Below are 24,678 nucleotides of genomic sequence, written 5' to 3' on the forward strand. Positions count from 1 at the left end.
AAGTCATTGTTTTGTACTCGCATCTACAGAACTTAGTCAAAGCTACCAATGCCACTCAGAAGCAAGTGAATTTGGTGAAACTCCATGAAAAGTCCAAAAAGAACTTAGAAGAAGAAATCCAGAATTATAAGAATGAAGCTCAGAAACAAAGGAAAATTATCTATCAGTTGGAGAAAGAGAGAGACTGTTACATCAATGAAGCAGGTGAACTGAAACAGAAGGTAGGAACAGCTTTATGTTTAAGTGGTTCTTACCTTTCTTACTCTCAAAAATGTAAAGATCATGCCTTAGTTTCCTTACGTAGCAGTGAGGGGAAGCTTACATCAGCTGCCTTCACACGAAGGAAAAAATGTCTGCCTCCCAGTACACAGTGCTCTGCAGGGTGTACAACGAGGGTGGACCTCGTTGATGGGTGTCTGTTCTCTGAGAGGCTTGGATTGTGGCCTCATATTTCTCTCACCTCTCCTTTGGGGAATGAAACCAGGGTTGGGGTTTAACCCAAGGCCTTTGCCTTCTTAGTGCTGAGTCCCACAATCATACACCTGTATGCAGTTGGAACTTACTCTTATATTTCTGTTTTAACTGCAACCAGCCATATCTTGCATACTGCTGGTGCTTCAGAATCCCTTGGGAACTGGTGTTGAAGCCACTGGGTGCTGACAGTGCTCAGCATTTTGAAAGACTAATTTCAATATGTGTAAAACAGTAGAAAATATTCAATTTAATCAAAAAATATGAGTTTTTCTGGGAACTCCCTCACAGAAACTCGGCATGAAGTTTGTGTTGTCTGCTGTCCATTGTTATGTAAATCTGTACTCCTGAAGGTATCCTCAGGAGTGTGATTGTAACATGTTCCATTAGATGCTGAAGATCATGCGCAAAGGCCCTCCAGGTAGTTCCCTGATTTATTAGGATTAGCTTTCAGGCTGTTACAACTCACATGTTATTTTCTATCTTACTTTATAATTACCTTTTTCGGCTTCCTATGACCAGGGCCTTCTAAATCATCTCAGAATGCTACATGCTTCCTTGTCTGGCTTGTCTTGTGTCATTTCCTTGGAATAATATTCAATGGAAGTGAAATTTCTCTTGCTTACAAAGTCCTATTTTGCAACTTTCCTGCATCTAGCAGTATAAATATGAGTTAAGATATTTGTAAACTAGGGCTGGGCAGCAATTCATAACACTCAGAGTGTTGCTTTCAGTTCTCGTTAGGGTTGCGCACAATGATTTTTGAGGGTGAAATGACATGTTTTGCTTGTTTTTTTTTTTCTTTTTTTCCTGTGCTGCCTCTTTAGAGGCAAATTTTCTGACACTTATTAGAAGGTAGAGCCTCGAGAAATAGGCTGTGACACCTGAGCTGTTTGTATAACAATGCCTGCTTTGAGATCGCAAATTTCCGAAGGAGTTTAATGCCTCTGTGCTCTTTGAGTTACTTTGAGATTAATCAGCACAAATGAGGGGAAAAACAGTCTCTTTGCTCCTATTTGTGTGGCCTGTATTACTGATCTATCCGTGTGAGTAAAATATTCCTTTTTTTCACCTAGAATTCCTAGATTATAGAATCTTAATTTCCCTATGGCAGATTGAGGCTTTTGGGAAGCAAGCAGTCAAGCAGCGCTGCAGTCTTGCCTGAGCTGCACCCTGACCCTGCCTTATGAGAAGGCACAAAAACGGTCTTGGGAAGCATTGCTTTTCAGAAAAGCTATTTTGATTTTGACAACATGTCCAGGAAAGTTCAGAAACAAATTTCCTTTTTTAAAATATGCATCATTTCTGGAAAAAAAAAATGTTCAACAGACATACAAGACAATGGACAATACCTTTCAATACTTAAATAAAAGTAAGCAAATAAGGAGAGTACTTTTAGTGAGTTCTTGGGTAGGTTCACTGTTAATAAACAGGAGAAGATAGTTGAGCATGCAGGCAAAAAAAATGTGTGAGGCTGCAGAGGAGAACTGAGTATCTAATTGTTTTTGCTGGGCTTTGGCAACTTGTTACCGAAGCTGAGAGGCCCAGAGTGCCGTCAACTCCCTCCGAATAGAGGATGCTCAGCCTCCCCCAGGACTGCTGGCTAGGAAACGTTGCATGCATCTTTCCTGTATTTATGAAGGAGAATTATTTAAGTTTAATAATTTCTGAAAAAGCAGAGTCAGCAGCCAGTGTCTGAGCACCAGCTTGGAAAACTTGTGCTGCTATTGCATCAACTCCAAGTGAAAGAGTTAGAAATGCAGTGACCTACTTTCCTGTCTTGCTGCAGCTTATGTGATCACCATAGTGCAGATTGAAAACATGCCTTATTGATTTCTTCTCTCTGCTATTACTATTGGCAGCTTGTTTTAACAGAAAAAGAAAAGGCAGGAGCAGGTTATAAACTGGGATTGTGCTGTGTATTGCACTGTAAGCAGTTCCTTGGATGCTCTGCAGGCACCTACAAATGCGCTGAAATTGTATTGCTGCTGCTTTAATACAGCTCTATATTTAGCTATAGCCCGTCRCCCAAGGTATTTGGAGGGACCTGATAGAATAATCAATTAATTAAGCTCTTGCCCCAGAGCCAGACCTCTCCAGACTTAACAGTATTGCTTAGAGCAAGGGACAACTTTGCCAACAGCAAACTTTGCAATTATTCRTTGTCTGATGTAAACACTACTGTATTCTTTTGCTTTGGCATATGGATGTAAATCCCAAGTCAAACTGTTACAGCAAAGAGATTCTGTCTCCCAGATTTTGTCCATGTGTTTTTTTTAAATACTCCGATATTTTTGCTGGTTTTAAGGGTGGCACTCGTTCAGTGAGCCTTAAAAATGATGTTGCTAATAGATRCGATCCATTTTTTWAAAAAAAATTATTTCTGTGTGATGTTGAATTGCAGTTGAGTACTGTGTGTTTGTGGTCTGTAGTTGGCARCTTTATACAGCAGGATAAGAAGTGTTACATTTAAAAAAACCCACACATTAAGAAGCTCATCATACTGATTAGCAAATATTTGTAGTTTTGCTCTTTTAATGTAGTAATTCTTRTTCTTGGGGTGGAAACTTGTTAATAAAGCTGTCTATCAAATTTTCAACATCCATTTTTTGACAAGGCACAATGAGATCATCTATTTGCAGTCTGCTGTCTGCTCTCCCACATGGAGAATAGACAGGAGTCTGCTCATGGAGAGTAGACAGGAGCACATGTAGGGACTTCTTAGGAAATTATATGCATTTTTATCCTTTTAATCGTAGAGTTGATATTCGTAACAATGTACAAAACATGGCTTTGCTTTATGAATGACTTAATGTTTTTCCTGATGAATACTATTTCCATTGACTTTTTCTGMATCTGCTTACTGGGTGTATTTTCATGGCTTATTTTTAAATTAATTATGTGCACATATATAAGTTTTATTCTTGAATAAAACCTATGTATGGATAAAATCTTTCCGAAGAAAGCTATCCAGAAAGTTTAAACTTATAACTGGCCTGTAGTGATTTTAGCTATAGCTACAACTTYCGATCGCAGGGATTTGAAGTTGTCACCTTAGATAAAAATCACAAACTCAGTTTCATCCTAATAATATTGTGATGGTAGTTTAATCATGTTCATTTCCTTCTTTTCGCTTCAGGTCCTCCAGCACCTGAAAGATATTGAAGTGCGGGAAATGCAGATCTGTGACTATGAGAAAAAAATAGAAGAGTGTGAGATTAAATTAAAACAGCAACAAAACCGTTGTGAAGCTGTGAGAACAGAGAGGAATCTGTACAGTAAAAATCTGATTGAAGCTAAGGTAGTCGAAAACTTTTTTTTCCCTTGAGATTCCTCTTCTGATTTGTTTTTTTTTAAATCTAATTTAAATTTATTGAAAGAAAACTCACTGGTTGGTTAAAGTGCAGAATCAGTTTGTGCATTCCCTTGTGTTTTGGGAGAATTAATGCTTTGGCTCCCTTGCAGTTTATCTGGGCAGTGTCTTTTTGGACTACAAATGGAAATTCACAGCCATCCAGTGGCAATAACCCTTCTTCAAACCAGCCATAAAGATCATGGAACACTGGAGCTCTGGATTCAGAATGCTCCATCAGAGGGGAAACGTCTTCCTTTCCCTCCTAACTCTGTTCTATCCCTTTAGGATTAGTCTGTGTGAATGTGTGTGGTTTAATGGGGAGAAGATTGCCCACTTAGCCCTGTATGCATATGCACGCAGCTGTGAGTCACGTATCAGAAAGCAGATGGAAAACTTTTTGGGCTGGAGAAGAACCGTGTGATAGGAGTAAATACCTCCCTCCAGCACACGTGTTTCAGGGAGTATCATTTACCTCCAATAATGATTCTCTCTATTATTATCTTTTCCTTGGAGATCTCACTAACAATACTAGAAGAGGAGGATAAAGTCACTTAAGAATACACTGTTATTCTGATGTAAAGATCTAAAACRCTACACAAATCCCATTATAATTGGCAGAGACTAGAACTTTGGATAACTGTGATTTACAACCGTGGGTTATTTGAGAATAAGTATTTGTGATGCAAGCCTATATAGTAGTTTACAAATTCATGCTCTGGTTTGAACAAGCAGCAGAATGGGGGTATTTTGCCTGAGAAGCAGACAGAAAGGAACAGTCTGAGTTCCTGTCCCACTCTTTGCTTGATGTGGTTAGGAATGAACTCATATGCCATTTATCTAATTGTCCTCTTACTGCCTCTTGCCTGTGGAAGTGGTGCTGGGCTGCTTGCTGTTTGCAATCTCTCAGCCAAAATATGGCTGGAAAACTTCAACCCTTTTTTTTTTTTTTTTACCATACTGCATTTTCTTTTGACATTAATTACAGGGAACTGGCAGGTAGGTGCTGAGTTGGAAAGTGAAGCAATGGATTCTCCAGCTCATTTTGTAACTTATATAAGACTTTGCATGTTATACGTGTATGCATAGTGCTTGCAGGAACCTGTTGATGGTTTCAGTAAATAGACACAGTTATTGAGACTTTTAATAAGTAACTTGATTTATAACAAAGTTTTGCAGAAAGTCCTATGTGAGAAGACAGCTGGGTTCAAAAACTCTTTTTGGCTGTGCTTACTCCACACTATATAGAGCAATGAAAAAACGACCATTCATAGTTCAGTAACAGGACAGCCAGCCATGAAAGAAAAAACAATGGAGTGGGAGATTGTGTTAAAAACTATGCTGAAGTATTTTTTTTTTCTTTTGGTAAGTAAAGCAAATTTGTACAAGCTTGTTTAGATAAAGCAGGATGTAGGTAGGATCATATAGTATGAAAAGACCCCTGTTGCCCTGCCCRCATTGCTAGTGACCCCCAGGACACCATAATCTTCAGACAAAAAAACAGACATGTTGGCAGGCCTTCAACATGAGATAAGTATCTGATGCTTTCATCCTGGGGTTTCTTTTTGGCATGAGGAGCTCAATTTTTGAACAGGTTCACTAGGAAACCTATTTGCAAAAACTGTGTGTTCTTCTTCTTCACTGAATACAGAAATTGGATTGTATTTAAGTATGTGTCTGGGCACCAGATTTTGAATATCTCCTTGTGCTTTCATACTATTTAGTAGCTTTTCAGACTGTCTAGCCAAGATTTCTCTTAGTATGACTTTCACAGAAGTAATTGAACGTGCTAATTGGTGGGCCTAGAGGCCCAGTATTTATTACATGCATTTCTTGCTTATTTATTTGACTATACGTGAGCCAAAGAAGTGTAGAATCCATGGATTTTGTTTTTGAGGGATGTCAAGTCACTCACTACCGATCAGTAATTTAACGTTAGTATCTCAGCACCATTTGGTGAGAGTACCGTGACTCATGATCTKAACTTTGCTCAGTATTTCATGCGAGGAAACATCACTCATTTATGGAGTAAATTGCAGTCTGTGCTGGGYGGTGCTGACAGGGATTTAAGCTAACCTGATTTTGCTCTGAAACAGAATGTATTCACAGGAACGGTTGTGATGTCTTCCCTGTGAAGCAGTGGCCTCTGGCACAGGAGCAGTAGCTTTGAAAGCTGGTTCCCCTAGATCTGCAATTGCTACCTGTTTGTGCTTTGATTTTTGCTACCTTGCATTTCATGTCACAGTCCCTGTAATCACTGGAAACAGTGGAAAGATTCTTCGTGTTGTACTGGCAGGCTCCCAGGTGCTCTGGGGAGAAGTAGTCTTAGTGAATTGCAGTGTTATCTGGTCTGTTGTTGTACGTTTTGAGCCTGAAGTATGTGCTGAGTATTCCCACCTCAGGGACTKTGCGATCTGTAAACACGTTTTTTTCCTCTAAAATGCACATAAAGGGTGGCAAAATGAAGATACAGGCAGGTATCCTACGCACATGGGTACATTCATTTGCACAAAACCAGCTTCTCCCCAAACTTTCGTGCACAGCTGTGACAAATGCTTTGAAAAGCACATTAGTAGAAGCATGAAAGTAGATGGATAGGATCAGAATATTGTTATTAATTTGAATTGACTATTGGTTCTTATTTTGTGTCTGGTACTTTAAATAATGGCTTATTATACTAATTGTCAATGAACATTATTCTTGGCATGTGCCTTTTAAAGGTCTGTGTATTGCAATGTTACGCTAGCCTAAACAGCAAATTATCAAATAATGAAATCATTTTGTTCTTTTGCCTTAGAAAGTAATGGTAAGTGCAGCATAACTGCTCTCAAGCACTGTGGTTGCATTTTCTGACATCAAATAATCTGAACTCCCAAGCACAAAGTTCTTCTTTCTAGTCCTTCTTTGTGATCATACTTTCTGTCTTATTAGGATGAGATAGCAGAAATGAAGAAAAAATTGAAAACTATGACACATCAGGTGGATCAACTGAAAGAGGAGATAACAGCCAAAGAAGCAGCCCTTGTGAAAGCACATCTAGAACACCAGCGAACAGAGAGGGAGAAGGAATCGTTGAAGGTCAGAGCCCTTGCACATGCACCTTCTCACAGAGATGGTTTCCAGCACTCTGGGAGAGAAGCAAAAGGACTGCACAAACTTAGTCTGTGGCATTTGTTTTGTGGTACTTYAAAAAATATTCTCTAACTGAAGCACAGACTCTCAGTACTCTTTAGAGGCATTAGTTAAAAAACCTTCCAGGTATCTAAGAAATTTAATCTCTGCCAATAATTTTTTTTTAGTCAGAAAGATCCTGGATTAGCTGTTGGAATTTTTGAGATAGACTGATTGTAGCTCTTTTCAATGTAGTCCCTTAGAATTCTAGTTTTTCTCTTCTTAACCTTTTCTCTTATGCTTTGAAGTATACTGTCTTTCAAGACTCTATATTTATATGAAACTAGCAAACATTAATCTCATGGGAGTTAGGTAGTGTTCTCCAGTAGGTACAGAGAAAGTAAGTTATTTTGTATCAGAGTATTGTATATCATATAAAGAAAAATATATTTTGAATCAAAGGGAATCTGAGTTTTATGCTTTGTTTCTTTTTTTTTTTTTATTTTTTTCTGGCACCATCTGCAGCTGCTCCTTGCATAAGCTATTAGATTTGTGTTGATATCTTAACCCAATTTGCTGCTCTCTCCAAAGATTTAGGAGTTAAGAGTGTCCGCAGCAGCTCATTTTTCTCTTAACTTAGCAGTAAAGAAAACAAAAACAGCAAACAAACCAACCCCTTAAAACCSAGCAATCCCCAGCCACTTTCCACAGCATTTTCTTTTGTCAATTTTTTGCTGTGCTCCAATTACACCCCAGGTTTTCAGCCCTTCTCAGCACAATACAATTATGACAAGATGTCAATAGAGCTGTGTAAAAAGGGAACGAATTTGGGTTCTTCTCCCTGATCAGTCTCAGAGTTGTTCCATCAGCGATGGAGAAGTCAAACTGTGTCTCACTGTCTGCGTGCAGCTTTCTGTCTTAGCTCATCCCCAGTTCTGTCTCGTCACCCCAGCACTGTCTCCTGCACTTTGACAAGCACGTGGTTGCTACACACTTTACCCACTCAGTTATTCACTAGCATCTATGTCCATGCCCTGACATCACATTAGTGACTAGCTTTAGGGCATTCTGCTCTTCTACCTGGCTGTCTCTGCTGAATACTAAAGCAGAGGAGAACACAAAGAGGGGGCCGATTGGCACAGGCACCAAAGAACCCAATTACTGCTGTTGCAAGCCAGCTTCAATTTGCCCTCTTTGCACTGATGTGAAGGAAGCAAGCTGTTCCTGGGAAATCAGGTTAGAGGACACGCGAAAGCACAGAGGACTGAGGAAAGAGCTCGTACACACATTGGGTTTGTGCTTGGCTTATCTGGTGTAAGTGTCTTAAAAATGTGTGATCACGACCRCTGAAAATTCCGGACTCCATTAAAGCCAGTACAATGGTATCCTTTGGTCTCATTTGGACACCATACAGGTTTGCCCATCAGGCTGGTCTAGCAGAACATCCAAATGATGAGAAGTGTGAATCTGCAAGCTGTAAGAATTGTGGTCATCGAGTTTTCAGCGCTGCTAAGGGCTTCTTGCACATTCATGGGTGTATTTTTTTTTTTAGCATTTTCCACAAATTTGGATGTAAAGCTTTTGAATTACTATTATTTCCTCATTCTGWATTCAGGTCTTGTTATACTTTTATAAAATTTGTATTTTCCTTCTACCTCTTGAACAAATACAAAACCCTTCACATTCCCGAATACTTCAGAACCTAAACAAGGTTTTGGTTTGAATTTTTTTTTTGAGATGTTGGCATGGATTCCATATGGATTCTTCTTTCTTGCTGAATTTGCTTCAGTTCTTACAAACTCTCTGAATCAACTTCAAGGGAGCTGTGCTGATTTACAAGAGCTTCAGACGTGACCTTTTGCCTTATGTGGTAGCTATGTTTATATACTTTTCCTTCTCCTTTACATAATGTACACAGACACTGGTACTATATCTGATTTTTAGCACTAATTTCACTCAGAGTCTTATTTGTCTGTGGGGCCCTTGTATAGCTAAAATTATTTATATTCGTTACTGTACAAGATAGTTCAGATTTATATTAACTTAATGCATTCCACTGAGATTTGTTTATATCMCTGTTTGCTGCCAACATCTAATACCACATCTTGTTTATGACTCATATTTTTTGTGACATAAGGAGAACGTAGAATTTTAATGTATTAAAAAAATATTATCCAGCATTGCCAAATGCATGAGCAGCTTTACATTTGTAGACAGCTTTTGCACACTGTTGATTGCATTTCAGTATAAAGTGCCGTGCRTTTTTGTTCAGCTGATGGATTTTGATGAACATCCATCCCTGAGTAAGAGAGATATGACTGTGGCACGTATGGGAAAATGAGAGTTTTATTAAAGAAAATGAGAATGAGACAAGTTATTTTACTGTGACAGTGAAGCTGTTTCTGGCTTGAATCATTGTTTTTTGCAGGTGCAGGCTTCATCACGGCCTCATTCTTTCAGCACTGGATAATGCTCTTTCTCAAAAGGCTACTTGAACGTCACTCCTTTTGAGGGTCAGAGTTGTGTCAGAGTTTTTTTTTTTTTGATTAATTCAAAATTTCTTGTGTCTGCATCAACTATTTCTGTCTTGGCTATAGCTAATTGCCTAGCAATGCTAGGCATCSTTAATAATCCAACAAAAAATTTTTGCTTTTTCTCCAAATAACATCTCTTGAATTTTGGAGCTCATGACAGTAAGCTAGAATTACTGGGCAATTTCCARTCCGAATTTAATTTAGTGCGGGGTGCACACACACAAAAAATCCCCTCCCTTCTTAGTTTCTTCTTCCACCCTCCAAACTAAACAATTGTTAAGCTGTTTAATTTTGCCCTTCACTATGCAGTAGCCATCTCCTCCCTTAATTCTATTATTCCATTTTGAAGCCTGTTCTGAGTTGATGCTAATTTGGATTAGATATCACAAACTGTTGTTCTCTCCAGCTAGGACAGCTGTCCTTCCTCACATCCCAGTCTGTCTTTGAACTCACCCTTACTAGTTTTTCATGATAAGAGTATCAATTCCATGGAGGAGCTTTACAAATATGAGCTCTATATTTTTTTTTGTTTTTATTATATGAGCTACATTTGAATTACAACTTTAGCCATTATTGCAGATAAAAACCCTTCCGATTTCTCTTGTGTATAACCCAACAACATAAAAGTACTATTTACAACATCTCTTTATGTTTTTTCATGCCTGCTTATCTTAGTGTTTTGTTCCAAAAAACCAATAAACTATGTATTTCTCAGGAAAATAAGTAAATATATGATGTTCTGTTCCAATCCTAACCCTTAATCTCAGGTTTATGTTATGGGAAATYGTTACTAGGCACAGGTTACTTATATTCTTTTGCTCCATCAGGCTGAACTGCTTAAGATGAAGCAACAAGCTGTGGAGACCAARCACTTTATAGAAAAACAGGAGGTAGAAGAGAGAAAACTCCTGAAAATTATTGCTGAGGCTGATGCTGAGAGGTTGAAGCAAAAGAAGGAATTTGACCAGGTAGAAATCTATAATTTGACTTTTCCAACACCGTATATCAGTCTTCTGTCCTTCATGCCTCCAACGTACTTTTAAGGGCTAGATTCTTAGCTAGTGTAAGTGCAGTACTACTAAATCTTCATAGTTCCATTGAATTAAAAATGGTTGAAAAATGTTGGAAGGACTAGAATAATGTAATTTAAACTGGAGGTGACTGAACTGTTGTAGGTGAAGCTACAGGTCCTTACCAGTCTTTCTTTCACTAACGACAGTGAAACTTCTTAATGCAAGTGCTCTAAACGGATGCAAGAAGAGTCACAATGCATTGGGATTGCACAGAGGAGCTGTAGTTGAGTTTCTTGCTTTGCACTGAGTCCTTAGGTTATCAGCGAGAGAGATATCCTGGGATCGCAGCTGGTTCGGCGCAACGATGAGCTGGCTCTGCTCTACGAAAAGATCAAAATCCAGCAGTCCATCTTAAACAAGGGAGAGACCCAGTACCGACAGAGAGTGGAAGACATCCGGCTCCTCAAGCTGGAGATCAAAAAACTGCGGCGGGAGAAGGGGATTCTTTGCAAGAGTGTAGCTAACGTGGAGGAACTCAGGTAAGGAAACTGATTGACTACATCTGTACATGAATCCATAGTGACTGCAGCCACAGTGCCACGTTGGGGACACATCAGAGAACTTGCTTCTTGCACATAAAGAGTTGTGTTGACAAATATTACACTTTGCAAAAGGGGATTATATGAGCTGACCTCAAACATAAACTGGTTTAAATTCATGAACCAAATGATTTGTGATTAAAAGAATTAAAAAAAAAAAAAAAAAGGAGAAGGAAAGAAAGGAAAAAGACGCCTTGGCTACAGCTAAAATAGTTTCCACATTTCACCTTGTGATGTGAGTTACTAGCTACAGAAGAAACTTGACAGACAGCAGCAGAAAAGGTGTTCATAGTTCAGTGACCTACTTATGGTATCTAGGGCTCACATTAGTGAAACTGCTTTTTATTAGTCAATCCTCAGAGGATGGGGAACATTTAACATATTTATAACACACCCCTACACATTTTCAGAGCTCTCTCCTTTGAGATTTATATGTAGACTTACTCTCTGTAGAGAGATTTAGTTAAATTTTCATTGAAGGTTGTGTTTCTTTAGAACAGAAGTTTAATAGCCCCAATCTGATTTATCTCCTCCTAGTCTGGCTTAATACTTCTTTCTTTTTCTAACCTTCCCATACCTGCCATACTTGAGGCATATTCTTATCTACTAGGAAATTATTACTATTTTTGGTAGAATTAGTATTGGTTTGTAAGGAGAGTCAGTTATGTTTTCATAACCATCAAACTAATTCTACGGAGCTATCACTTTTGGATGAGATTTTTATCTGAACTATATCAGTGTAATTCTGTGGTTTCCACTAGAGCAAATTCAGTCCATTGTCAACCCTGTTAACTCCAGTGGAGTTCTGCCAGTTTGATTTGGGAGAACAGAAGAAAGAACTGAGCCTAAAACATTAGCACTTGCAGTTTTTCTTGTCTGACTGCAAGCAGGGAGGGCATTTGAACCTGCTGCCCAAATGCCCTCAGCTGGAAGCCAGTWACTGTATTGAGACTCTGTGATGATATTGAGGAATAGAGCTATGCAGGCTGTGATGGGTGGATCAATTCTTGCTAACTACAGCAGCAAGCCCATGCTTTAATGAAGTCGAAAACCATCATGATAACTGCCTGTCGAAAAAGTCTATTTATTACTTGTGCTTCTAATTGGCTTTCTTGGTTTGCCATTTGGATACCTGCTTTTCTCACAGTTAAAAAAGGGCCTTTTTTTTTTTTCCTGACTATGACTAGTGAACTAAATTCAGCTAGTGAACTAAAGTCAACTCTAAACTTGGAAGGAARTGGCTCAATGGGTGAGTAGGCACATGGTGATCATTTTCTTGCAGGTTTGGAAAATTTACAGAACTCCCCATAAAAGTGATGAGGACTAGAGCCTTGGGAAATACATCTTTCTCATGGGAAGGCATGGCTTAGTTATCAAAGCATCTTGGGGGTGTTCATTTAATTTTAAATTCGGCAACAAATCACTGCTGGAGTGCCTGGAATTCTCCTCAGAATACTGTCCATTTGCCTTAGGTCCTAGAATACATTTTAGTAGCTGAGTCCTATTGACTGAGTTAGTCTTTTCAAATACAGCTGTAAAGTTCAATACAGGTAACACAATATGACACCATGACTGTGGTTTGTATGGTAGTTTAGATGAATTAACTGTCCTTTTGGGTTAAGGAGAAATACATGGAGATATTTAGTCTGGAATATCCAGGAGGCTGTGAAGTAGATTCCCTGGGAATTGCTGAATAGTCCCATTTTTTTTTTTTTGGTTATTATTACTAAAGTAAGTCAAGCAGTCTAACTGTGTTATATTCTGGAACCAAACATATAGTGGTATTGATGTCATCTGTTGATTACAAAAGTCTCTTTGTCAGTGCCATAGAGCATGAGGGAATGATTTTTAATCTTCATATTAATGCCTTGCTCAATTTGATGTGCTTTTGGTGTCCTTTTTTTTTTTTTTTTTTTTTTTTTTTTTTTGGTTTATTCTGGTTTTAAGACAGGAGGTTTATCACATGCAGAAGGAACTTCTAAGAGAACGGACTCGGTGCAGAGCTCTGGAAGAAGAGCTGGAGAATCCCCTGAATGTTCACAGATGGAGAAAATTAGAGGTGATGTTTCAGCATTTCCACTTCCCAAAGCTCATATTCCTAAATCAGTGACACAGCACAAAGTCTATTTATTTKACTGTTATGGAAATTACATGGAGGGGCAGGCAACTGAAATTTCCATAGCACCAGTGGAGTGGTTAACTGCTGAATGGTTGCCTTGCACAATGCAATCAGTGTTATTTTTGTGTCACTTTTTCAATGAAAAATTGCAGAAGGGTTTTCAAAGACTGAAAGAGAAAAAGAATGCATGAGGTGAATTTAGAAGGAGGTGATTCCTTACCACAGATGAAAAGAAAGAAGATGATAGGGAAAAATATAATCCTAGCCTCACCACTATATGGGAAGAAAGACAAGATTAGAAAGGGTCGTAGAACCGGTGCAGTGGGGAATGGATAGACAGGAAGCCAAGAACGTAACATGCATCTGGAAGAGCCTCCACACAAGCAATGACAAACTTTCAAAGATAGCTTTCTAGATAATAGGAGGTTAATTGCTATGAAAAACATCAAACCTAAACTTTCATACTATTCAAACCTGCTACATGAAGGGGAAAAGTAATAAATTTATAAACAATAGACCAAAAAAAGGAGCATCACTTGGCATCACTGGCTATTTTCATAGTAAGTCAGAGCCAGTTGACATCTCTGCTTTGCATGGACATCTGATCTGATGTMACCCTAGGTCACTTAGGTGCCGAGGTAAATAAGTGGTAACATGGTGGTCCTTACAGAAGCACTGCTGAATATTTTGACTGGTCTTCCTGGCATGACAGTTAATTTCTGATCTTTCTACGCTGGGCTTAAAGCTGAACAGTGTGCTGGCATTTTCTCATGGAAAAGAGATGAGATGCAGGATGCTGAACTGGGTTAAAGACATCCAGGTACGATCCCCAGCAGCTGCAGGTGACAATGGGAAATCAGGCCAGTCAAAAAATGCTGAGTTGGAAGAATGAGGGGACTAGGAGACTAAGAGATAATGGGAAATGAAGTCTTTCCATTCAGGTCACTGGTTTATATTTGGAACATGGGAAGGCCATCAGATGGCAAAATCCATGTGAAATGATCCTGATAAGCATTTGGTTCAATTCCTAATGAGCAAACATTCTCATAGCACTACAGTTGTCACAGGTTGGCACTATGTTTGGTCACTGCTATAGAAAGATCAAGGACTGAATGGGTCATGGAGAGTGAACTAAATTTCAGGCTGGTTTCTCAGGCAGTGATGCTATGTCATGAGTGCTGTGTGTCCATCTGTGATTATGGGTCCCATTTACACCTGAGTTGAGTAGCTGGTATGGATGAAATATGACAAAGGATTGAGAGCTGTGAAGATACTGTTTTCCTTTTAAGTTCAAGAAAATGTGCAGTGAGAGGAACTTCACTGGATCCTTTATTGAGGGACAGATTGCAGGAGTTTAGTCCTTATGAGCCACCAAAGAAACGATGAGGAGAGAGATGTTCAGAAGGGAAGGATTCCAGGCTCAGGACTGAAGGACTGCAGATTCAGGATTGCATGTACCCATGCCTTTTTCAAACAACTTACTCTTCCCTCGGGTAAAATAAAATACCCAGTAATTCCACACATACACCCCTCACCCGCACCTTTTGTTTGTTTGTTTGTCACTTTTAGATACAAAGAAAGCAAGAAAGATTAACTGTGGCTGTGTGCTGTGTACTTTCTGACATTGCTTTACACTTCTCTTCTAGGCTAGTGACCCAAGTACCTATGAGTTGATCCAGAAAATACAGCGACTGCAGAGGCAGCTTATCAGTAAGACTGGTGAAGTGATTGAAAAAGAATTGCTCCTTCAGGTACTGCAGCATCATTAGTTTAGTTTATCTTATTTAACATATTTAATTTACCCTGCATTCTCTGCCTGCACAGATRTGCTTCCAAAATGTTTAGATGCTTGACTTTTCCCTGAATTTCTTTTGCATGCCCCTTAGGTAGCTTTAGATGGCAGCACTGACTCACTGAAAAAGAACAAATAGTATCTGATTAGCTGATTTTTGTACTCAGGTTGCTGATACTTGGATAGCTGCAAAGTAAAATTAAAGGCTTGTTTTAGTTTATTCATGACATAGATTAGTTTTCAAGTTAGCATTAGATTTTTGGACAGGCTTTTTTGTCCATTTTATCATGTCTATTGCTGCTCAGACATAGATGAAAAAATCCGTATTTGATTTAGTAACTGCTTAGTTTGGCTTTTTGGAACCAGTGCTACAGATTATGTGGCTTAAATATAGTTTTAACCATGTTTGACCTCAAGATCTTTGTGTTGAACTTTACCGAAAAAATAATTGTTGTGATAGCTTATCTTTTTTCCTGTGTCAGATGTCCATTAAACCCTAGCAAATGCCAGTGAGGTATGTTGTTGAATCAAAGACAGTAAATTCCTATAGTGCAAATTTTGTTATCAGATATAACAAAATGTCTGTCTTGAGGCTTTGGGCTGAAGATGGAAAACAGGAAATTTGTCTCCTTCCTATTTACTTTAGGGATAATCTGAGTTCAAGTTCAGCAGCTGCAGGTATGACTCAAATGTCTTGAGTGTTAATACACAAGTATGGCTTGGAGTATAGAATATGACCTGAAGCCTGAACTTYGTTCTGACTTGAGAAGCTCAGCAGATGCATTTGAGCATTTTGAGCATTGAGTGTTTGTCTTTTTTTTTTTTATTGTTTTGTAGGAAAAAGAGATCTACAATTTCATTTGAAGATAATGTACAGTGTATTGTTATGCCTTTCTTGGAAAAACATAATCTTTGCTGCATAGTGTGGAAATTGTGCTGTAATAGTGTCAGTAGAATAGTTAAACAAAATGTAGAGAAAACGACTTAAAATGTCACCTTCTTCTACTCCTATTTAGCTATTTTCCCTTTTTTAGTGAAAAAGTGAAGTGAGGTATAGTGGTACTAAGTTGCCTGCTCTAGGTCATGTAGACAAGGCACTTGAGAACAGTTTAGCAAGCATGATGGTGATGAGTTTATTGTTGGACTTCGTCATCTTGAAGGTCTTTTCCTACCATAATGATTCTGTGATTCTATGTAGAAAATACGTGACATGGGTAGGTGTTTGAAGCTGCCTTGTTATATTAACCATTGGCACAATCTTTCCTTCTGTACAGCATTTTTTTCTATAACAATGCTGTTTTTATTAATTTCTTAGACTTTAGCCAGGCTTTGGCTGTATGAGATTTAAGTGTCATAACCAGAATTGTTAATGAGATCCTTTGTGCCCTTAATTCAAGCAAGGTACAGAAATGAAGTTCCTCCTCAGTGAGACTGACAGTAMAGACCAGAAATGCCACAGTTTGCCTTCTGTTCAATGTGTAGAGGCTTCACTTGCATAATTGACCTTCTTTTTTTTTCTTAAATATCACAGTGGTTTTGGAGGCATGCACAAAGATTGAAATAGGTCTCTCAGAGAGAGTGGGTAAGGAGAGGTAACCAGACATGGAGAAATTCCTCTGACTCATTTTCCCAAGGGCAGTATGTCCTACTGGATAGCTCTTTTGCCAAGAGCTCTGGAGATCAGGGCACTGTCTGAACCTGTTCTGCTAGCTTGCTGGATAAATGGGGATAAGTCATTTTGGTTTTCTTTGCAGGAGTTTTCCTTTCTGCATGTTACACCTGCTTTGTAAAGCATTTTCATCTCCGCTAAAGAAAAGGCTTGCTAGTAACTTATGGCACTGATGCTGTCACATTCAAACTCTGGTGAGAGGGAGAGGCTGAGAAACCCTTTCAGCAGCAGGAAGAGGAGTGGGAGCAGTTGTGTCACTTAGTGTCACTTTCTGGAGGGAGCGGTGTGCACCAGGAGGGTGGCTTCCCCAGCTCGGGTTCTGATCCGTGCAGCCACAGTGGCTAGAGAGTAGGGTGTGATCCTGATGAAAATTTACAATTACAGGAAAAAGCAACAATTCAGCTATAATTTCTGGGAAACCAACCCAAACCAACCCAAACCCTTCTCCTCTCACTATAACTGGCTCTGTTTAGTGAGTTTGCTCTCTGACCATTATAACCCAGGGTACAGAGCAGCTCCCCCTTTCCTCCCCACCCGCCAAGGTCTGATCATTCATTTTTTGTTAATCTTGGCACATCCCTCTGTGCTTAAAGACATTTGACACCCTGTGACCTTTTGTTACTTTTCTAAACTGCCATGGCTTCCCAGTGACTGGTCCATGGTGGCCAGAAGAAATGAAGTCTTGTCTTTGTTGATTCCTGTCACCAGCAGAATCTTTTCTTCATGCTGCTGTGAGTAGGTGGAAGGTGATAACGTTGAAACACAGAGGTCCCTTTACACTAGCGCTTGTGGGCCTGCTCTCTGCTTCCAAATGATGGACACTTTTTTTATGGGTCTTCCCTGTTAGTCTGTCACTGCAGTGCAGTTTCTGATCCCCTGCAGGAGCATGGACTCTGCTTCCAACTTCGCCTGTTCCTAGTTAGTGTAACCTCCGTTGTATTCAGAGTCAGGGGCAGGAGGAGCTCAGGGATATAAAGTTATTAGTTCAGAGAACTGCTGCTTTCTGCAGGCTGTATTTGCTTGCCTAAGGCACACATCTCCACTCCCACTCCCCATCCCCATTTTGCCCCGAGGCAAGGACGCAGCCAGTCCACATTGTCTGTTCTAAAACTAYCTTAATCTCGTTTGCTTTATGTAACAGTTTTTATGTGTGTGTGGCTGTTATGCTGGCAATTAGACTATGGTAAGTGTAAGTAAAGCTGTATGTGAAGCTTGTGAATGTCTGTGATTTCTCTACGGGCAGACTATSAGGCTTTAAAAAAAAGTATCTGGAAAAACTCTTGTGGATTGGGTATTCCTGAACRTTAAAAACACCTTTGGAATTTTGAAATAAGCCGTGCCTGTAAATGGTTGAGCCCAGTGTCATCAACCTGCTGTTTGATTTGTAGGGTGTTCGCCTTGCTGCATCCTCACACAGAGCTGAATATTTGTGTGGGAAAAATAAATTTTGTTTGTATCGTATATATTGTAGCTTTGTCTTCTGATTCTGACTTGATTCTTTTTTGTAAATAACTTTTTAGAAAGCAGGTATATACAGGGTATATTTTAGAATGAAATGGGCATATAAATGGAAAAATTTTGCTAAGTAAAGATTTCAGTATATGGGCTCATGTCATGTAGAAATGCATCTGCTTATTTCACCTGCTCCTGATGTATGTTTGATCCTCTCCTTTTCAGTTTGCTTTTTCACTATTTCTCACTTGTTAGTTCTTAAAAAATGATGCAGCAGTAAAAGCATCCTGGAATCCATGCTACATGATTAAAAGAATGGTTCGCTACATTTCAGTCAGAAAATTTAGATTGCTGACAATACTGTAGCCAGGAGGAACCCAGCTTGACTCTAAAATCCCAGACAAAAACATCTTTCTTAACTTGTCAGCAGGGCATATTTTTTATATCAGACCCTTGCTGAGATATGTTGAATATGCAACATGATGAATATATTTTTTTAGAATGACTTTTACAATTGAACACTTAAATACAGGTGTAGAAAGTTATCCCATACTTTATAAATTGTTAGCTCTTTCCTTGGTTATGGTTTATGTGTAGCCCATAGCCAGAGCACATACTGGCTCTTGTACACCAAGCCAGTTGGACATCCTGTGACTTTGAAAGGTAAATGCAAAGCAGGAGATCATACTTTCCCCTATCGCTTGGATCATTCTCACAGCTGAAAGCCGCTGTGTTGATAAAAAAATGCAGCTTTAAAAATCAGGTCCAAAACCAAGGTCCTGAATACTTACGGTCAGTAAAGATGCAATGGCATTTTTGCCAAACATAGGAAATGTTATTTCAGGGTTATCCAGCTTCCATGTTTCAGTCATTACCTTCCATCTGAATTTATGCAGCTGAAACATACAGCAGTCTTTGACTCTCTTCTACACCATTGAATAATRCTGCAGTGCTTTGTGAAGAAATATGTCGTGTTAGCCCAGGGATTTCAATGATGGGTGAAGGTCTTTGTGAACACATGTGGTATAACTGATRTTTTGGATCGTTGGATGCAAAACATGTTTAAGTCTAAGGTATAATTATTAATAAACAGAAGTATTATAGTGAGCAAATCTTGGGAAAAAGAAGGGAAAAAAAGGCACTTGCTCGCTTTATATGTGAATCTCTCATGCTCTACTGCATAATGAACAGTGCTGTGCAGTAAATTCATAGCATAACTGCATTACCTTGTTAGGATTATGATTAGTGTGGCTTTAGAAAATTAGCCCATTAAAAGCAAATATACACTGCTTTATTTGTTTCGTATTTAGTTCTTTCTCTTCGAAGCAAACTCCTCTAATTTGATTTTATGTCTCACTGAGTGGAATTTTATTCAACTGCAYGTCGCAGAGTGGATAACAGTAAGAAGATTCACATCTTATGTCAGTTGCCTCAGATGCCAGTCATCTCAGAAGACAGGTCATAAATGGAAAAGAGGCAYGTGAGCCAGGATTGTTGATGGGGGGAGGCAAAGGAGAAAGGATCACGGTGTATGTTTTGTGGTGACAGCTACAAAATCCCACCACCTGTATCATCTCATTTAACCCTTGCAAGCAGTAATGAAAGAATTGTTCTTTTATATGCATGATTTTTTTTCAATGTTTCTTTAGGTTGTGAACAACTAAAGGCCAGGACTGAGGATCTGGGATGTGCTCTTTCAAGGTTGCTGACATGTTGAGCTCATAGCTTCAGAGTGCAAGGGCAAAAGGCCTGATTAGCWCATACATCTGACTCAGGGTCTTTAGGCCAGGTAGCACCTACCTGTCCTTGTTCTGAGGCAAGATTTTTAGCAAAGTTTTAATTGCACCCAAGAATTGAAGGTTCCTCTTGACAGAGAGCAGGAGAGACAGAGGGGACTGCTACTGTTGCTGGCAGAAATCAGCAAAGTTTAATTTCAGGTATAGCAAGATATAGGGGGAAAAGAGTGAAGGAAACTTTCCCTTGGGCAAGTCGCTTGGCTTTTGCCTCTACTCAGGAAAAGAGGGTACTAAAACATTTCCAGACTTCTTTGGTGTGTGAATAAGCATATTAAGAGTAGAGACATGATACACTGCAGTAGTAACTAGCCCTGCTAGTTAGAAGCTAGCTAAAGAGTTAAAATAGGCAGATACTTTATTTTGATTTTGCTAACTTGATAGTAGATTTATTCAATTTGAGCTTACTGAGCTTTATTCAATTTATTCAATACTGAGATTTATTCAATTTGAGCTTACTGAGCTTTYGGATTTATTTCTGTGTATTTATTTTATAGAAATTGTCTCTCCATTTTCTATATAAAATACTGTTTTTTCAATCATGTATCATTTTTCTCTGCTCAGCTCATGAGAGCCCAGCCCTCTTGAACATCTCTTCTTTCCTCAGCTTGGCAGTTTCATGAAGCAGGTTCCTGCTGGCTGCTTCATTGCTGCCGCAGTGCTCAGTGCAGCCTCCAATGTACAGCACAAAATACAGAAAAGTCTGGTCAAGTGCTGGGGAAGRGAGTTTTGTGGATAGACAGCCTGCTAGGGAAGGTCTGCATGAACATTTCTGGGAAATATGCTCCTATTATCTGCCTTTAGGTATTCTTAAGGTCTAGTTTAGTTTTATTTCACGTATTATTTATCATAACCTCAACATGGTTGATATTTAATTTGATCTGTCAAAGCTGACATTCATATTCCAAGGGCCAAGTGTAGCTTCTAYTTATATGTCACATGTGGGGTATTCTGATTTGGGGATTTTTTTTTGAGAGAGAATTATTTATTTTCATAAAAGTAACTGCAATTCACTTCAGAAAAAAAAAGGCTGTAGAATCCTTAACAGTCCTTTTTRACCTGCCCGTTACTGTTTCTCCGTCCTCTTGCCTGTAGAGAGATTTTAGTGGAGGTAGTCTGGGAGACCGCTTTATATGCACTGAAATTTACAGGTGAGCTGTAAAATCCACTGCCAAAATACAATCCTTTCTGTACTGCTCCTTTATTATTTATATATAAAATTGGCCTTTTGAAGTGATTTTTCCATCCAAAAATAAAAAAGAGCTTTTCTTTTTGGCCTTTTATCCATTAGTAGGACTGGGCTCTTTTCTACCTCTATTTCCTCGAGGATTTGACCTCCTCTGGAAGCCCTGGATTAGTTCCCTATCTGGAGACTGTTCCAGCAGTTTTTTCAGCCCTCAGTTAAAGGGGTGAGTGAAGGGGTGAGCTTTTAGGCCTTTTCTACACTTAACACTACCATTCCTGCTGGCAAAAAAAAGTCCTTTTTTTCTGGTTCAGCTTATACTGGTTCCTGAATGAAATAAATGTGGTTGGCAGAAGACTTTATTGCCAGTATCATTGCATCCAATTGCCTGGGCAAATTGCTGGCTTAGCCACACAGGCACAAAGAAATCACACCGCTCACAGGGAGAGCTCAGCAGGCAAAACTTACAACCATTGACAACATGGTTCCTGGCATAAAAAAAAATAAAGCATAAAAATGCCTTCCTCCTCATATATATATTATATTTATATTGTTTATATTTATATTGTAATTTATATTATATATAAATTTAGATTATTTATATTATATATATATAATTTATATTATATATAAATTTAGATTTATATATATAAATTTAGATTATATTATATATAAATTCAGATTTATATATATTTTGTATATATATAAACAAAAATGAGCAAAAGCAAAAAGAAACAAGTACTGTTAWGTATTTTAGGGAGGAAGGGAGAGAAAACAGAACCTGATTGAATGTAATTTTTGAGTTTATGACTCTAGTTCTCAGCTGGTGGACAGAATACAAAATTGAGAAATACAGTGGGGACTCAGGCCCAACATTTACTTTTTGGTTTTCAGACGGATATGAATCCTAAAGAAGAAATTTACTTCCCCAGTGGCAGACAGAGATATGCTCTGGTGTATCAAAGGCACACTGTAAGAATTGCCCTGACTCAGAACTGGACTCTGAAAAGAATCAGTGTTCTTCCTTCAAATGAAAGAATAGTGTGTTCCCATGAACTCTGGCTGTAGCCCAGCTCTAACCGGTGACTGACAACAGATACCTAGTTACCAGTAAAATATTTTGATGTGCAGCAGTCTCCTGAGCTAGTGCATCAAATTAATTTCAGCTCAGTGCCTTGGGCCTGATCTGAGCTGGGGTCTCCAGTGCAGCATGAAGTGGCGTATGGAGGTACTTCATGCATTGAGTCATCCTTCAGGAATACTTTCTCAGGTTCTTTCCTTCTTGTGACATCCTTTTATTTATCTTTTATTTTCATTCKTTGCTGAACTAGGACTTTGCTTGGGGATTTTAACTTTACCTATAAACGAAAATATTGTGCATTCTAGCCTTAGTGTTATCTTGAAGGATTAGAGTGTTTTTCTGTGATTCTTTGCCTGGTATGATGATTTCTCAGTATCAGTAGTATTTATCTGGTCCCTTTTGTTTTGACATTGATACTCTTGTTTCTTTTTTTTTTTCTTCCTTTTTTTCTTTCCCATTTGCCCTATATGCTGATCATGTATCTGGTAGGCTTCTGTGAGTGGGGTAAAATCATTCACATACAACAAAATTTAGGATCATGGTGTTAATTTGCAGTACAATTTACCCGGGTTTCTATGCAATCCTGTTATGATGTAGTAGGTTATCACATTTCACAATTAGGAAGCGTTAGGGCCAGTGACAATCTGGGGGTATGTTAGGGCAGGTGAAGCTCTGTTGAGGGTTTGTGTTACCTGTGTGAAAACTTTCTTGTAAGCCTTAAAAATTAAATAGCAATTTGAAGATTACTCAGTTCTTGTGCTACCACCCTGCAGAAGGGAGATAGTTTCTATTTCTGCATATTTTGAAAATACTTCATGGCTCATTAGTTTATTTTAGCCCTTCTAATCTCAGTCCATCTAGAATTAGAAAATGTTCCATGCTATAGAAACTTACAGCATGATAAACTGCTTTTAAAAACATACTGACATTTACATTCTTTCCCTTCTCCCACATATGTTGCATCCCAAATGGAAGAGAATAAAGTCTTTGGAGGAAAATAGTGTCCCCCTCCTTTCTTTTTGTTTAGGGTCTGTCTGTTTAAATAGCTCTTAAAAACTGGCAGGAGAAGTGATGATCAGTTTAATGGCGTCAACTGAAGATAATCAGATGCTCTTTACAATAAGGAGATTGTTTTCCAATAAAAATAATACTGCAAATAKATGTGGAATGGAAAGCAAAGGAGATCACTTAACACTGAAACAAAACATTTGTGATGAAAAATATTCTCCATGGAAGAGTCTTCTTGCCCTTGTTAAAAAAAAAATCCCATGGTAAATGGGTTTGTACACAACAAGATACAAATTTGTTTAAGAAATTTGGAAAAAAATGCATTAAAAGAGAAATCTCTGTGGCTGTGTATCGTATTTAGGTGCTCAGGTGGTATTTTACACAGAAATGTTTTGGATGCYATTTGCAAAGATGAGGAAGTTGCAATGAGAGTAAAGATCTCATTGGGATTATTGATGGGAAACGTACATGAATGGATAATCTGGTTTTAAAGTTTCTGGGAGAACTGATGCATTTAACTGAGTTGGAACTTGAAAGAGAACTCTAGTGGGTCATCAGATGCCATCCCTCCCCATCATGCAAGATTGATTTAATTACAAAAACTCATCTTAGAGACATGTTTCCTGCATTTTAATTCATCTCCTCCCGGTGCCTGAGTGTTAGGATGCATGGGAAAGATTGTTGGCTATAGATGCCCTACACTACGTGGTTGTGATTTTTTTTTCCTATACTTTTAACCTGCTGCTGTAGTCTAGCTCTAGTGTTTCTGAAAATCTAGATTCAGAGGTACTGACTTACTTGACATACTGATATTGGGAGCTTCGGAGACTGAATTTCATTTCTGTGCATCTTCCAGTTGTAGTGAACTTCAGCAATTCATGTAGGAACTGTTTGTATTGCAGCATAAGAAAGTTAAAGACTGAACAGCATTCAGATATGGGAAGCAGGAGGCCACATTAGCATCCAGGTATCGCTATTGTCTGTGATCTACATCAGAAAAGGAAAAGTTCACAGTGATGTCCAAAATATTTTCTTCAAATTCCTTCCATCTAGATTGAACACAGAAATCCTGAGCATGGACATACTCTAGACATACCGTGTCACTAAACTCAAAGTATTCTGTATAATAACCAGTTCCTAAAATGTCTGGCTCAAACAGAAGTGTCATTAGCTTCAGTGGTAGTTTGTTAGAATAAAGCTTGAGTAAAAATTCAGGAGTTGTTCCAYTAAATAACAAGTGCACTGAAAACAAACTTGTTTACTCCTCACTGTTGTATTCAGCATGTATCTAGGAAGGAAATAAATCTGCTGTGCACCCCAGGGTAAAGTATATTAATCAACCAGTTATCTTGTTAAGGGAAAGTAAATGGCTTGCTGTGCTGACTGAATACATTGCTATGCACAAAGTTTGCAGCRCTGTTAGCAATCCAATATTGACTGTCAGCCGTCCAGAGCTGTTAGAGAAGTTACAAGAAGGTAGGAGTGCAGGAGCAGTGCAGCA

The 24,678-nt window shown here is 38.7% G+C and overlaps 1 protein-coding gene across 1 annotated transcript in view; it reads left to right on the top strand.

The window, feature by feature from the left end:
• CFAP58 (cilia and flagella associated protein 58) overlaps positions 1-24,678 on the top strand; it is a 55,338-nt gene that overhangs the window by 16,287 nt on the left and 14,373 nt on the right. Inside the window, exons 9-15 of the mRNA XM_026050710.1 lie at positions 30-221; positions 3,611-3,772; positions 6,755-6,901; positions 10,296-10,436; positions 10,797-11,020; positions 13,028-13,139; positions 14,846-14,950. Of these exons, the coding sequence (XP_025906495.1) occupies positions 30-221; positions 3,611-3,772; positions 6,755-6,901; positions 10,296-10,436; positions 10,797-11,020; positions 13,028-13,139; positions 14,846-14,950 (1,083 nt within the window). The remainder of the gene's footprint in view (positions 1-29; positions 222-3,610; positions 3,773-6,754; positions 6,902-10,295; positions 10,437-10,796; positions 11,021-13,027; positions 13,140-14,845; positions 14,951-24,678) is intronic.

The sequence above is a fragment of the Nothoprocta perdicaria genome, unplaced genomic scaffold (genome assembly GCF_003342845.1).
Source record: "Nothoprocta perdicaria isolate Ctin4 unplaced genomic scaffold, notPer1 scaffold_7, whole genome shotgun sequence".
Classification (NCBI taxonomy): Eukaryota; Metazoa; Chordata; class Aves; order Tinamiformes; family Tinamidae; genus Nothoprocta; species Nothoprocta perdicaria.